The sequence below is a fragment of the Periplaneta americana genome, chromosome 15 (assembly GCF_040183065.1).
Source record: "Periplaneta americana isolate PAMFEO1 chromosome 15, P.americana_PAMFEO1_priV1, whole genome shotgun sequence".
In the NCBI taxonomy this organism is placed as follows: domain Eukaryota; kingdom Metazoa; phylum Arthropoda; class Insecta; order Blattodea; family Blattidae; genus Periplaneta; species Periplaneta americana.
In genome coordinates this window covers 165,900,051-165,913,721 of record NC_091131.1, presented here as the reverse complement: position 1 = coordinate 165,913,721, position 13,671 = coordinate 165,900,051, and the positions used below count along the sequence as shown (strand labels likewise).

General features: G+C 35.3%; 1 protein-coding gene across 4 annotated transcripts in view; it reads right to left on the bottom strand.

Moving 5' to 3' along the window:
• Window positions 1–13,671, bottom strand: part of ash1 (histone-lysine N-methyltransferase ash1) — a 498,911-nt gene that overhangs the window by 428,452 nt on the left and 56,788 nt on the right. For all 4 annotated transcript variants that reach the window (XM_069848493.1, XM_069848495.1, XM_069848496.1 and 1 more), the window contains exon 4: window positions 1,870–2,100. In XM_069848493.1, coding sequence (XP_069704594.1) covers window positions 1,870–2,100 — 231 coding nt within the window. The remainder of the gene's footprint in view (window positions 1–1,869; window positions 2,101–13,671) is intronic.

The following is a 13,671-nucleotide window of genomic DNA, read 5'->3' as shown; positions in this document are numbered from 1 at the left end:
AGTAAAAATGCAAACATGGGTAGTTGATCGCTACTATCGCCTCATCATCGCAGATCTCTCTCCTAGCTCCTAGTAGACGACAAAATATGTTACACTTTCGTTGTCTTCTTTTGGAAAAATTAACACCTTCCTTCCATTATTGAAATATTAAATGCATAAAGTTAATTTATTATTTGAATGAAGTATATTAAATTCCACCATAAACTCGAAGATACCTGCAAGAAATAAGTAATATAATTCTTGTTTGTGCAAAACGAACTGAAATTTACTATAATAGCTTCACTCATTCAAGATTATAGCGATAATTAACCATGAAACCAATAAATATTAATTTACATTTCTCTTTACAACAATAATATGAATTAATGGAGTAACTTACGCGTACCGGTACTTGTAGTGTAGGCTTACGTAGTTAACAAAGTGGGGTGAGGTTAAGCAATAATAATCACACCAGAATTGGAAATAAAACGTGATCAATAAATTTTATTGTAACAGACTTTTTCTACGTCTCTAGTAAAGCAACAAATAAAAATAACAACAAAATTAACAGCTATAATTAAAAACATATCCTTTGAAGAAAAAAGTAGGCCTAAGCAATAATAATCCCACCAGAATTGAAAATAAAACGTGATCAATAAATTTCATTAAAACAAACTTAATTTTTCTACGTCTTCAGTAAAATAACACATAAAAATAATAACAAAATTAATAGCTACAATTAAAAATATATCCTCTGAAAAAAAAAAAAAAAAAAAGTAGACCTAACCTTTATTTCTCTGGGAATTTAGCAGCCTAAGTGACAGAACTTTAACCAGTATCTAATGTCCTTTCGGTTAGACCGAAACATTTCATTGTGAAATTTAAGATATAATATATTCTAACAGTCACAAAGAACTTCAAATTAACAGTTTTGTTTCTGCACAGCATTCTTGTGGAAACCCAGGAACCTTTCTGAATCTTTCGGAAATCGGAAAAAGGATAACTGTGGCCTCTTTCTCTTACTGTTGCTACAATTTATAGCACTACAAACGTCTCCTCCTTGTCCCATATTATTATTCCAATTATTGTATTTTAGCCATTAACATTTTCATTAAAGCCAATAACGAACATTTCACAAGCATCAATGTGAAATACGCAACGAGCTAGCACTCGATAGAAATACGACACAGTCCCAAGTCGACCATGGACAGTCTATTGTTTCTAGTTGCTAACCGCTTGGAGCGCTTTATCACGAGATTTGCAAAAAAACACCTCAAGCTTCGCGACTGTATATAGTAGACTGTGGTCAAATGTTATCATATTATTCTCTATTATTTAACAATTACTTCAACTGCTGAGATAATTCGATAATGATCAATGATGAGGTAATAAAATGAGAAAATCAAAGTATGGATTTCACCTGACATTAACTTTTCGTATGGGCTATAATTATGTGTGCACATTTCAATACTGCTATAACCATTTCAAGAACAATGTTTTGCTTCAAACTTTGGGATATAGGCCTAATACAACACGCAGAAAAATGTTACAATAAAGCTACCATCTTGCCAACTGCCCAAGACATGGCACTACTGTGTCGAATACACTGCCAAGTAGCTCTGGAAGCTTAGAAATCAAGTGAACTGGCAGCATAAAAAATCTGAGAAAACTTGTTAAAGAGCAAGCAGTCTTGTTGACCACCCAACCATGAATCAAATCTCAGTACTAGAGGAAAACTGTCACGTAACACAAACATAACTGTGTCTCCAAAATGCTTTTACTGTCAAATTTATAAAGACAAGCATTGCTAAAAATTAAGAGTTTATACTTTTTGCACACTCACAAACTATACAAACATATACACTTGCACACTACATATTGATCACTTACCTCCGTATCGCTGATAGAACCATTTGCAGTCTCTGAATCTCCTGAGTCACCGTCACCATCAGAATCTTGACTGTCAGATTCATCTGCTTCACTTTCATCACTCTCACTCCCACCAGCCTCTCCAAGATTCTTTGACACATCCTCATTTCTCCTCTCCTCATCCTGATTCCAGAGAGTGTCTACACTAGCCAATGGAGTTTTGGAAGTAGTTAGAGATGTTGCTGGAGACCCCTAAATGGAAAGTAATACTTATTTTAATTTACTACTTACAGCAGTGCTTTTTTTCTGCCATATTCACAGACAGTCGCATGTTTCTCAAACAGAAATGTCAAACTCAACAATACACTTTTGAAGAGCAGCAAAAATATTTCAGTACTTTTAACCTCTTAACGTAACAATTGGATGACATTATGAACTGGCTAAGTGCCAATTTTGTTTAAATTGAGATTCTGATGCCACCTGTCACACTGGAGGATAAACTAAGTGTACGCACACTTTTGGTGGTTTTTCTTTAAATATAACTTTTATCATTAAAGAAAAATGTGTGTCATTGCTTGAATCCGAGATTCCAAATTTTGCATCAAATAGCTATGTGTGTAAGTCTTTATAAATGCTAAATGTAGTTCTGTATCAAGCAGCTAAGGAGTAGGTTCCTGGCTCTTACGTGGTTGATGCACATTTATTTGACAAACCACGAAAATATTTTCAATATCCAGCATTTTTCAGTCTGTTGCTTGGATGAAGCCATCTAGATTCTAGAAGAATGTCAATCCATTGTTAATTTTTGTTAAGTACTGAAGCGTAGTCAGTTGAGTCCAAATTTATAAACTAATAATGACAAGCAAAGCACAAAAAAAATAAACTTGTTAATTAAGAATCGCCCTGAAACTGAAGAAGAAACTTCCAGCTCATTATAAGTAGGCAACAACAGTCAGTGGAATTTTCTGTATGTGTGTGGGTGTGTGGCACACACATACTTTTACCGAGGAAGACATTTTAAAATCATAGTGCAAACAAATATTTTATTGCGCAAAAAATGATGCAGCAGTGCACTGTATCATGAGTAGGGACCGGATTTTTATGTAATATCAAGGTGTGAAATATGTACATATTTATGTAAGAAAAATAAGTTACATATGTACCAAAATATGTAAAATCATGAAAATATTTAATATCAATATGTGACAGGTATAGGGTAGGTAAGACTCTCCAGTTGTGATTTTACACTTGACACATTACTATTTTTCCATCTGTAGTGAAAGCTTTGTTCATCGCAATCCATGATTTTATTTTTGTCATTAGGGTTGAAGATGCAGGAGCCAGTTTAGTTAGTGAAAAGCAGTAGATAAACTCACTTGCACTTTATACTGTAAGTACTAAAACTAGAGAACTGTGTGAAATGAATGACACAACAGTACTGCAAGCACTGTTTCGCTTTACTGGATTAGGAGAAAATAAGAGGAATTGTGGGACACATGCATTTTAGCTGCCCCCTGCAAGAAACAAAGTACCTACTAAAACCTCAAACCATAGGTATTTGCGAACTGTTGTTTGAAAAGTGACATTCCTGTCTCATTCAGAAGAGTAGGATTATTCCAGCCGAGAACCATACTTTCTAATTGCTCGAAAAATCTCATTTCCATATAGGTCTACTAAATTTAAAGTAAAGAGGTCAAGCAATAACCTGAAAAGCTATTTATTTTAATCTTTCAACATCTTTCCAGATTGTTCCTTTACTCCAGATTTTTTTCGAAAGTCGGCTACTTTATTGCGACTCATGTCAGACTTGACACAGATTTTCCATGGAAAGATAAGGAAGAGGGTGAGTAAGGTTGCAAATTGCATGGAAACGGCTTGTAAGACGTCTGCAGAACAATTCTAGTTCAAGACAAATCATGCCGTCCTCGTCCCACTCCACCGCATGAAGACAACGCTACTTTGAGTGATTTTTATAATACAAGGTAGTTGTATGAGAAAGGTTGTCTTTTGTTCACTCATATTTACAATGGGCAGTATGGGGCGAGTGCCTCTATTACTTCCTGGAACTAAGGACGTTATGTTTCGTCCCGAAATATATCTCTTTTTTGGGTGGGTAAAAAGGCTTTTTAAATCTGTATATTTCAAATTGTAAACTTCCCCAACAGAAGTTTCCCCCCCCCCCTTTTAGAGAAGTAAAAATGAATAAACCCCCTAAATATGTAGATTTATGTAATACCAAGCCATAATATGTAATGTGGGGTAAATATGTAAAAATATGTATTATCAAATTTTAATATATTAATGGTAATTACAAGATTCGCAAAGATTCGTTATTTATATACGGTTAGGTTGAAAGGAATATAATATGTAATTACATAAAAATCCGGTCCTTACTCGTGAGTGCTGCTGATACGCAACACAGAAAGACACAGCAGGAAAGTGTGTTGCGTCTGGGTGCTCTCGTCAGCTCTCGTGATCCCAGTATTCTGCACACTTCTACAGCAAGAGACAGATGTGAGATGGAAGTGTACAGGGTTTAGCTTAGGAATGCATGCTGTTCCCTTACAGTTCTGTTCCCTTTCCTTTTGTATTCAAGCTGTGAACACAAGGTTGTTGTAAAGGTGCATCAAGTTCGGTCAATCCTCGCATTGTTTTGTAGTGAATTGTCAACGCGTTACTTTAAAAATAGTGTTTAATATTCACTAACTACTAATTAAGTTACTTATTACTTATTTATAGTCAAACTAAATCAATTAAGATGAAATCTTAGAGGAACTTACAATTAGTAATGGAAAGTTTTCCACCTTGACAACCATACCCCGAACTACCACACTTAACAATCCACAAATCTAAGTCAGAAAAATACACGCGACTATTCTAGCAACTCATTACAAAACAGTTGAGCAGTTAACTGGATGTGAAAAGAAAAACAAATTATTCTGTTGGCCATGTTTATTTTCTCCTGAAGGCTGTATCTGAAGTAAAACAGAATTTGACGACCAAAACAGAATTTGACGACCTCATACACTTGCCTAGCTAAAGCAATGCAGAAACAAGAAAAACTGAGTCCCATGTTCGGTGCTTCTTAAAATTAAAAATGTCCGGACATCACAGAATAGATGCATACTTAATGAACATTTAGATGGGGGCATCAGTAAACACAATGAATTGGTGAAAAGAAAGACGGAAATTATGATTCTATTAACCAATACTGTGATCTTCCTCATTAAACAATAGCTTCCTTTCCGAGGACATGACGAGAATAGTGAATCCCTAAATATGAGGTAGCTATTTAAATTTTTTGTCCCGTGCCGTAGTGTCGCAGTCTAAGACATCTGCCTAGGACTCGCGTTACAGAATGTGCGCTGGTTCAAGTCCTCATGGGGGCAGAAATTTTCTCATGAAATTTCGGCCAGTGTATAGGACTGGTGCCCACCCAGCATTGTGATGCACTTGGGGAGCTACGATAGATAGCGAAATCTGGTTGCGAATGCCAGCTGTAACAGCTGGGGGGATCATCGTGCTAACCACATGATACCTCCATTCTGGTTGGATGATCGTCCACCTATGCTTCGACATGTGGGCGTGAGGCCAGCAGCTGGTTGGTCGGTCTAGGCCCTTCACAGGCTGTAGCGCCACGGATTATTATTATTATTTAAATTTTTTGGATATTCTTATAGAATATGAACTACCTTTGGACAATCACATATAAAATGTAACAGTTTTTGCGGGATCCCTCCAACTGTATAAAATGTAATCATTAGAGCTGTTTTTTATGAAACCATAAATAAAATAAGAAAACATATCAGAGAGTCAGAACTCGTTGCCATACTTCTTGATATTGTCTAGAAATTGAAAATTATTGTAAATCTAAGGTAGACCTGTCGAGTGCAGACATTTGGAACCTTTAAACCAGGCAAGCCAAAACCCTGCACATCGTGCAGTTCTCTGTGTGATGTGCACTTTCCATTCCCCTATCTGAAAGGAGTGAATCGGCTTGGAGGGGAGCGCAACAGGGCTGTACAGTACCTGAAGTAAAGAACAGCTTTTGTTTCAGTCACACAGATCAGTATGGGTGCTGATTGAGCTGTGGCTGTGAATGTGTTATGAAAAATATTGTAGGGCCGTTATAAGTAGCGAGCTGAGCTCCCAAGTCTGAGTATGACACCTGATCACATATGTATGACATAATCGCGATAACAGAGACGCCTTGACAGCGTTCTACAATAGTACTGCCGTACAAAAAACATTCGCTCTACAGATGAAGTGAATTTCCGCAAATGATAACAAGACAACTCTCTATGGCTATAGTGGCAAACTTTTATTTATGCTCATAAGCTCATTACCAGACATCGGATTCTAGGGCAAATGCCTATTTTGTTTCTTTAGGAGAAAAGTAAAAATAATTATTAATATTTGTGTTTCATGGAAATTGAAAGGTATTCAAAGAGTTTTATAGTGCCCTAAAATGCCCTAAAACGGTTATTAGAGCCTAATTTGTTAATATTCGCCTAAAAATGCCTAACTCACTGTAAAGTTTCGCATTTTACTCTTACTTTTTATAAATTATACATGCATTCACTGCGAAATTTAAGGCATTTAAAAAGTGGAAAGTTTGCTTCACACCGGCCATGAAACCATTGATAAAGGAAACAAAATGTTTTGAATCTCACGACACTCGCAATAGATTTCACCGAATTTAACATGTTTGGAGGCATAAATGCCGACAAAGAACCAACCTTAGTTTTGAAGCAGGCAACAATCACAACATGTGCTGCTACCGATTCAGAGATATACTATACTATAAAAATGACTGTTTTCGGTCTGAAACCGATTAGTTGTACTGCCCTTCAGAGTGTCATAAAATCAGAATTTTTGGAGAAAGAGTGTTTTTGAAATATTTATGAAAAGTCGTAAAACTGCGAATTAGTAGGGTAAACCGTTACAAAATATTTAAAAGAATGGCCCTCCTAGTGTTAACACTACCAGGAAATGCAACAATAAGTGGAACTTTGTATTTTTGTCCAATTGAATCTCAATAACAACGGTTCATTTGAATGCTCGTTAACAGTTGCTCTTTCTCTCACCTTATTTGTCTTGAGAAGTTTTGAGCGGTAGGACGTTTTCCTGTGAAGTTTAACGCGATAATGCCGAAAAATATAAGTGCAAAATCTACATTGATCTGGCAATGGCTAACAGAATATTCAGAATTCACTTATGATGGAAAAATAATATTCTGCAAGATTTGTAGCAAACCGGTATGTAACAATAGTTGAAATATATAAATTCTATTAATTTTAATGAGTAGGCCTATAATATTTATACATTGACTGAGCTATCCTGAGGTATAATTCTTTTTAAGACCACTACACTTTAACCTTTTAAATTCCGATAGTTAAAGTATTTGCAGGTCATTAAAATTTTTATTGTTCGAACCCACTAACTTTGTGATAGAAATACGGCAATAAAATAATTAGGATTTTATTTTAATTCAGTTTACTTTACATTTTTAGATTTCGCAAGAAAAGAAGTGCCACCTAAAGCAGCATGTGCAAGGAGCGGCTCATAAGACTAAAGCTCAGCAGAAAAATCAACTGCAACGAACTTTACTAACACAGCCTACTTCATCCAATCTCAGCAGCAATTTCTATGCTGATTTAACCAGAGCGTTTGTTGCTGCTAACATTCCCTGGAATGCAATTGAAAATCCGGTTTTAAGAAGTTTTTACAAAAATACTGCAAAGAAAATATCCCATCTGAGTCGACCCTAAGAAAAAATTACTTAGACAGAATATACAATGAAACTTTAGCTTCCATTCGGGAGGATATAGGTGATTCTTACATATGGGTCTCTGTGGATGAAACCTCAGATCCTATGAATAGGTATATAGCAAATATGGTAGTAGGAAAACTTAGTCCTGATGGACCTTCGATTCCACACCTCGTATGTGTTAAGGAACTTTCGAAAGTGAATAGCCAAGCCATTGCTTATTTTGTAAATAAAGGCCTACAGTCTTTATACTCAGGTAATATAGACGATTCTAAAGTTCTGTTGTTTTGTACTGATGCTGCCTCATACATGGTTGCTGCAGCTCCACTTCTTAAAACCTTTTATCCTAACCTCACGCATGTAACCTGTCTAGCACATGGCCTTCACAGGGTTTCTGAAACAATCCGGAATGAATTTCCTCTTGTCAATTCGTTTATTTGTAACACAAAAAAATGTTTCTGTAAAACCCCATCCAGGATTTCAATATTCAGAGAGAACTTTCCAGATATCCCACTCCCACCTCAGCCGGTTGTTACACGATGGGGAACCGGGATTCAGTCAGTGGTGTATTATTCTAAGTATTTTAAAGAAGTGGTCACAGTTATTGATAAATTACCTGAAACTGATAGTGCAGCGTGTGTGAAAGCAGTGAAAGATTGTCTGAATGACTCACGAGTGAAAAACGATATTGCCTACATAACATCAAACTTTTCTTTCATACCTGCAAGCATTGAACAATTAGAACGTGAAAAACAATCTCTTTGTAGCCAAATAGCAATAGTAAAGGAAGCTCAAGTGAACATACATTCTGCTTTGGGCGAAACTGGGAAAAAAGTTAAAAATAAGTGGGACAACGTATTAAATAAGAATGTAGGATTTTCATTGTTGGAAAAAGTATCAAGAGTGATATCGGGGGAAAGTGTAAATGTTCCAGTAAGTATTGATGTTTCTATTGTACCTAATTTAAAATTTGCGCCTCTCACATCAGTTTCGGTTGAAAGAAGTTTTTCTGCTTTCAAAATGATTCTCAGTGACAAAAGGCAAAGGTTAACTGTGGAGAATTTAGAAAAAATTCTGGTGGTGTACTGTGCAGATAATTATAATAAAGTCTGAGCATGGAACTGAATTTCAATAACTTAAAATGAGTAATCTTGATATCAATAATCATTATTTCAATATATTAAATTTGTGCAGCTGTTTATAAATATAATATAGCATTCTTTTTTAACGTTTAAACATACTTTTTTGTGCGTATTTTAGTGTATAACTAAAAATTTCAGTGAAAGAAATAAGTATGATACCTTGATGTGCCTAAAATGCCTATTTTCATTAAAATAGAGCCTAATTTTACAAATTTTGAGCTTATTTTAGGCGCCTAAAACTGCAATTTTTAGTGCCTAAAAATCCGATGTCTACTCATTACTGAAGCTAGTGTGTACTGCACAAATTCCTTATGACGTTATTAAACATTAAGCAGTAAATAAGTAAAATACAAATATATACATAGACTGGCCACCTTGAATATTTTAAAATGGCACTTTCTTACTGAAAATACAAGGATGGAAAAGGAAGGCAAAAGATATGAACAAATGTTGGAGCACTGTAGGGGCGGACAAGGTCTGCAATAGGCTGTAGTACCAATGATGTTGTTGATATAATTATGGTTTATTTAACGACGCAACTGCAGAGGTCAGCGTCGCCGATGTGCCAGAATTTTGTCTAGCACGAGTTTTTTACATGCCAGTAAATCTACTGACATGAGCCTATCGCACTTAACACACTTAAATGTCATCGATCTCAGCGTCCACACCTGTGGAGTAACGGTTAGCGCGTCTGGCTGCGAAACCAGGTGTCCCGGTTCGAATCCTGGTCGGGGTAAGTTACCTAGTTGAGGTTTTTTCCGGGATTTTCCCTCAACCCATTTTGAGCAAATACTGGGTAACTTTCAGTGTTGGATCCCGGACTCATTTCACCGGCATTATCACCTTCATCTCATTCAGACGCTAAATAATCTAAGATGTTGATACAGCATTGTAAAATAACTACTTAATTAAAAAATCGACCTTGGCCGGGATCGAACCTGCAACCTCGAGCATAGAAGGCCAGTGCTATATGCTGATGATATTGATGATTATGATGATGGCGATGATGACTTAGTTCATTATTTATTCGAAGTCTTCAAATATAAATCTGTAGTTGGATGGTTCACTTTTGCAGATACTCGTAATTTGACACATGTTATTTGTTTTTAAAACTATCTACAGTGTTCAGTATATAGCTAATTTACAAATTATGTCATGAAAAATAGCTTGTAAATCAACACTGAAATTTCTGAAGTACGAGTATTAGGCATACTATCATTGTAAAATTTTCTTACAGGAAAAAGTAAATAATCGGCTTAAATTTAATTTTTAAATAATGCGAATTATTGATGATACAGCGATGAGCTGTAATGACAGTAGAAATAAAATCTTAACTCTTTTTACCAATGTCATCAGGTCGCTTGCTAGCCATTTTCCGGATTCTTATGATACCTGAATTACTAATGCCAGTGTATTTAGCAGCTCTGGATGTAGCCTGCCTTAGGGGAGCAATTAGCCTCTTGTTTCGAGTCTCTTCGTCACAACATTCTATTATATTCTTTATAATCTTCCTCTCTTTACTGTGTATTACTTGGCCACTCAGTCGAGTCGATCTTGGTTGCGCCATTGCTAAATACAAACTGTGAGGAGGTAATGTTTTCGTACTGGTGATACTCAGTGTTATCTGAGGTAGGCAGAAAGCACACAGAGGTGACCTGGTTGTCTTCTCTTTTCCTCACTTCCCCGCTCTCAGAAGTCGCTACTAAACGCGGCCCTACAATAAAATGAGGAGTCCAAAGATATAATGAACAAGAGAAATCACGAATCATATCGTCGGCCTACAGGTGAAACACACTAAGTCCAACATCACAGTTTTCAGATAAAGGCGATTCAATAATTCCTTGATATGTGCACTGTATGTATTTGCGGCTATATTTACGAACATTTCAACAAATTTTCTTTGCAGGTATCACCATACATCTATATTAGTTATAATTTGCAGAAAGAAATTACTAATTGTTAATTATTTTGTGTTATTTATCTTAAATTAATGAGAGGTGTTGATGACTAAATGTCTTTCTCCTGACAGTGGACACTTAGTGTGTTTCACCTTCGCAGTGGACATCTAATTTCAACAGTTGCTGTTGACTCTCCTGCTTAATGAAAATGGAAATACCTAATGTTTTTGTGGTGGTTGGTTATTTAACGACGCTGTATCAACCACGAAGTTATTTAGCGTCAATGAGATTGGTGATAGCGAGATGGTACTTGGCGAGACGAGGCCGAGGATTCGTCGTAGATTACCTGGCATTCACCTTATGGTTGGGGAAAACCTCGGATGTTTTAGTGTTACTTTTCCTACAGTTACTGACGTTTTATCCCAATATACAGTTTATGATATGTTCAGAAATAACAAAATTGCCTAAAACATTGACATAATTGAAATTTTTTGATTCGATAACTATTATAGAATCGGTAAGTCATTGAGAGAGTGAAAAAAATTTTCTCTTTCCAGACCCATTGGAAATAGAAACGATTTAAGCAAATTACATTTAATTTAAATTATTTCTTTTGCAAACCAAATAACATATTTTATACTATTATTGATATAGAAAAATGAAAGAAAACACAGCAAATAGAATGGAATAATACCACTCATTCATGATTAAAAATTTTTTCACACATCGCAAGTCAAAATAAAAATATAAATATGTTTTCAATTACAGCATATTCCATTGTTTTTCTAGTACATATTTCTTGGCTGCAAGTCAAGAGTAGGAGATTTAAATGATGTATCCTTAGTGACTCTTTCTTTATCAATCACAGAATTGTCTTTCCCAGCTGTAGGGGAGTAAAAATCATCTTGCAATTTCTAGGCTTTTCATAAACTGTACGTGTTATGCAGTGGTCTTTTTTTAGGCTTGAAGAAATACAAATTGAAATAATTGGAAAATATTAATCGGTAAGTGACGAGGCTAACAACAGTTTTACTCAAGCACTCTTCTTTGTAAGTTAACTGGTGCAACATTTTTACTCAAGCACTCTTCTTTGTAAGTTAACTGGTGCAACATTTTTACTCAAGCACTCTTCTTTGAAAAGCTAAATGGTGCAACAGTTTTACTCAAGCACTCTTCTTTGAAAAGTTAAATGGTGCAACATTTTTACTCAAGCACTCTTCTTTGTAAGCTAACTGGTGCAACATTTTTACTCAAGCACTCTTCTTTGTAAGTTAACTGGTGCAACATTTTTACTCAAGCACTCTTCTTTGAAAAGCTAAATGGTGCAACAGTTTTACTCAAGCACTCTTCTTTGTAAGTTAACTGGTGCAACATTTTTACTCAAGCACTCTTCTTTGTAAGTTAACTGGTGCAACATTTTTACTCAAGCACTCTTCTTTGTAAGTTAACTGGTGCAACTTTTTACTCAAGCACTCTTCTTTGTAAGCTAACTGGTGCAACATTTTTACTCAAGCACTCTTCTTTGAAAAGTTAAATGGTGCAACATTTTTACTCAAGCATTCTTCTTTGAAAAGTTAAATGGTGCAACATTTTTACTCAAGCACTCTTCTTTGTAAGGAAACTGTATTTCTTAAATATTCAGATTTTAATCCGAACATTTACGTTGGGGCGATTTTCTGGTGTTGTGACTTGAGATAGCAAGAAAACTGTACAACAGTGTCAATGTTTTGATCGCTAGTTTTATTTTTGGGGGTAGTTTTTCCTTGTCTATCACTATTACTAAAGTTCCCATTGTTACCTCTCCCCAAAAAGTTTGAAATGCACAGTCTTGCAAATTAAATGTTGGCACATTCTGATATTCTCTCCATTCATTCAGAAATAATATTGCTTGGAATTTGCATGTTGATTTGCTCTACCATTGCGGAATCTGTGCCCTTTAAGTATATCAATGACTACGTTATTTAAATTGAAATCATTTTGTCTGTCACAATTTTGCTCACAGAATTGTTTGCAATTTTCATTTCGTTGTTCTGAAATTTTACCAAAGCAGCCGTAAATTCATTTTGTGCAGTCAACAATTTTAGGAACTTTTGGTGAATGCGGTTTACCTCCTGTAGATGTATAATCTTGTATTTTGTCTTTCTGAACCATCACCAGAGACATGTTGCTCACCTTCTGTTTCTACCATCACCTCTTCGTCACCTAAATACTCTTCTGGTGGTGTTTCTAGCAAATCTTTGATGGAGTTCTCACTTACTCATACGAACAATAAAATAATAATAATAATAATAATAATAATAATAATAATTCATCTTGAAGCAACATTATCATCTTCTTGCCTCTTTAAACCACTGCAAATCCAGTTATTATCCAATAAACAGTAAAATAATATGCACATGCATGTTTTTAGTACAATCACAAATGAAAATGGAATAAATAATAAGATATTTGGTGCAAATTTTCATTTTCGTAACCCAAACCTTTTATGGGTAACCAATAATAGTTACGTGAAAAACATAAATTCAAGTGTTAAACGTAAGGTTTGATTTCAACTGCATAAAACAAGACGGAAATTGGCAGGTGAAACCACTAACAGACTTAGTGTGTTGCACCTGTTTATTTTCGTTCATTTTGCATTTAGTGGAAATTGAAATTATTGATTATCTCATAAAGAATTATAGATACGACATAATGGACTTCACCAGACGAAAGATCACAAAATTTTACAGAAGGAACATTCAAAACCTGAAATTACTAAAAAACTGACTTAGTGTGTTTCACCTGTAGGCCGACGATATACCATAATTGTTATAATGTTTTCCTCCGCCAACAATAATTGTTTTAAAATGAAAGGCTTTCATCAGCCCATGTCAGGCTAATAGTTTTGTGATGGTTTAGATGAGATCAGTAAAGTTCTCAAAATATATTTGCCAGCACTTATTTCTTAATCAGTGCTCTCAAGGCAAAACGAACTTGACAATGGCGTTGTTTCCAAGTCTGTACTAACAAAGCC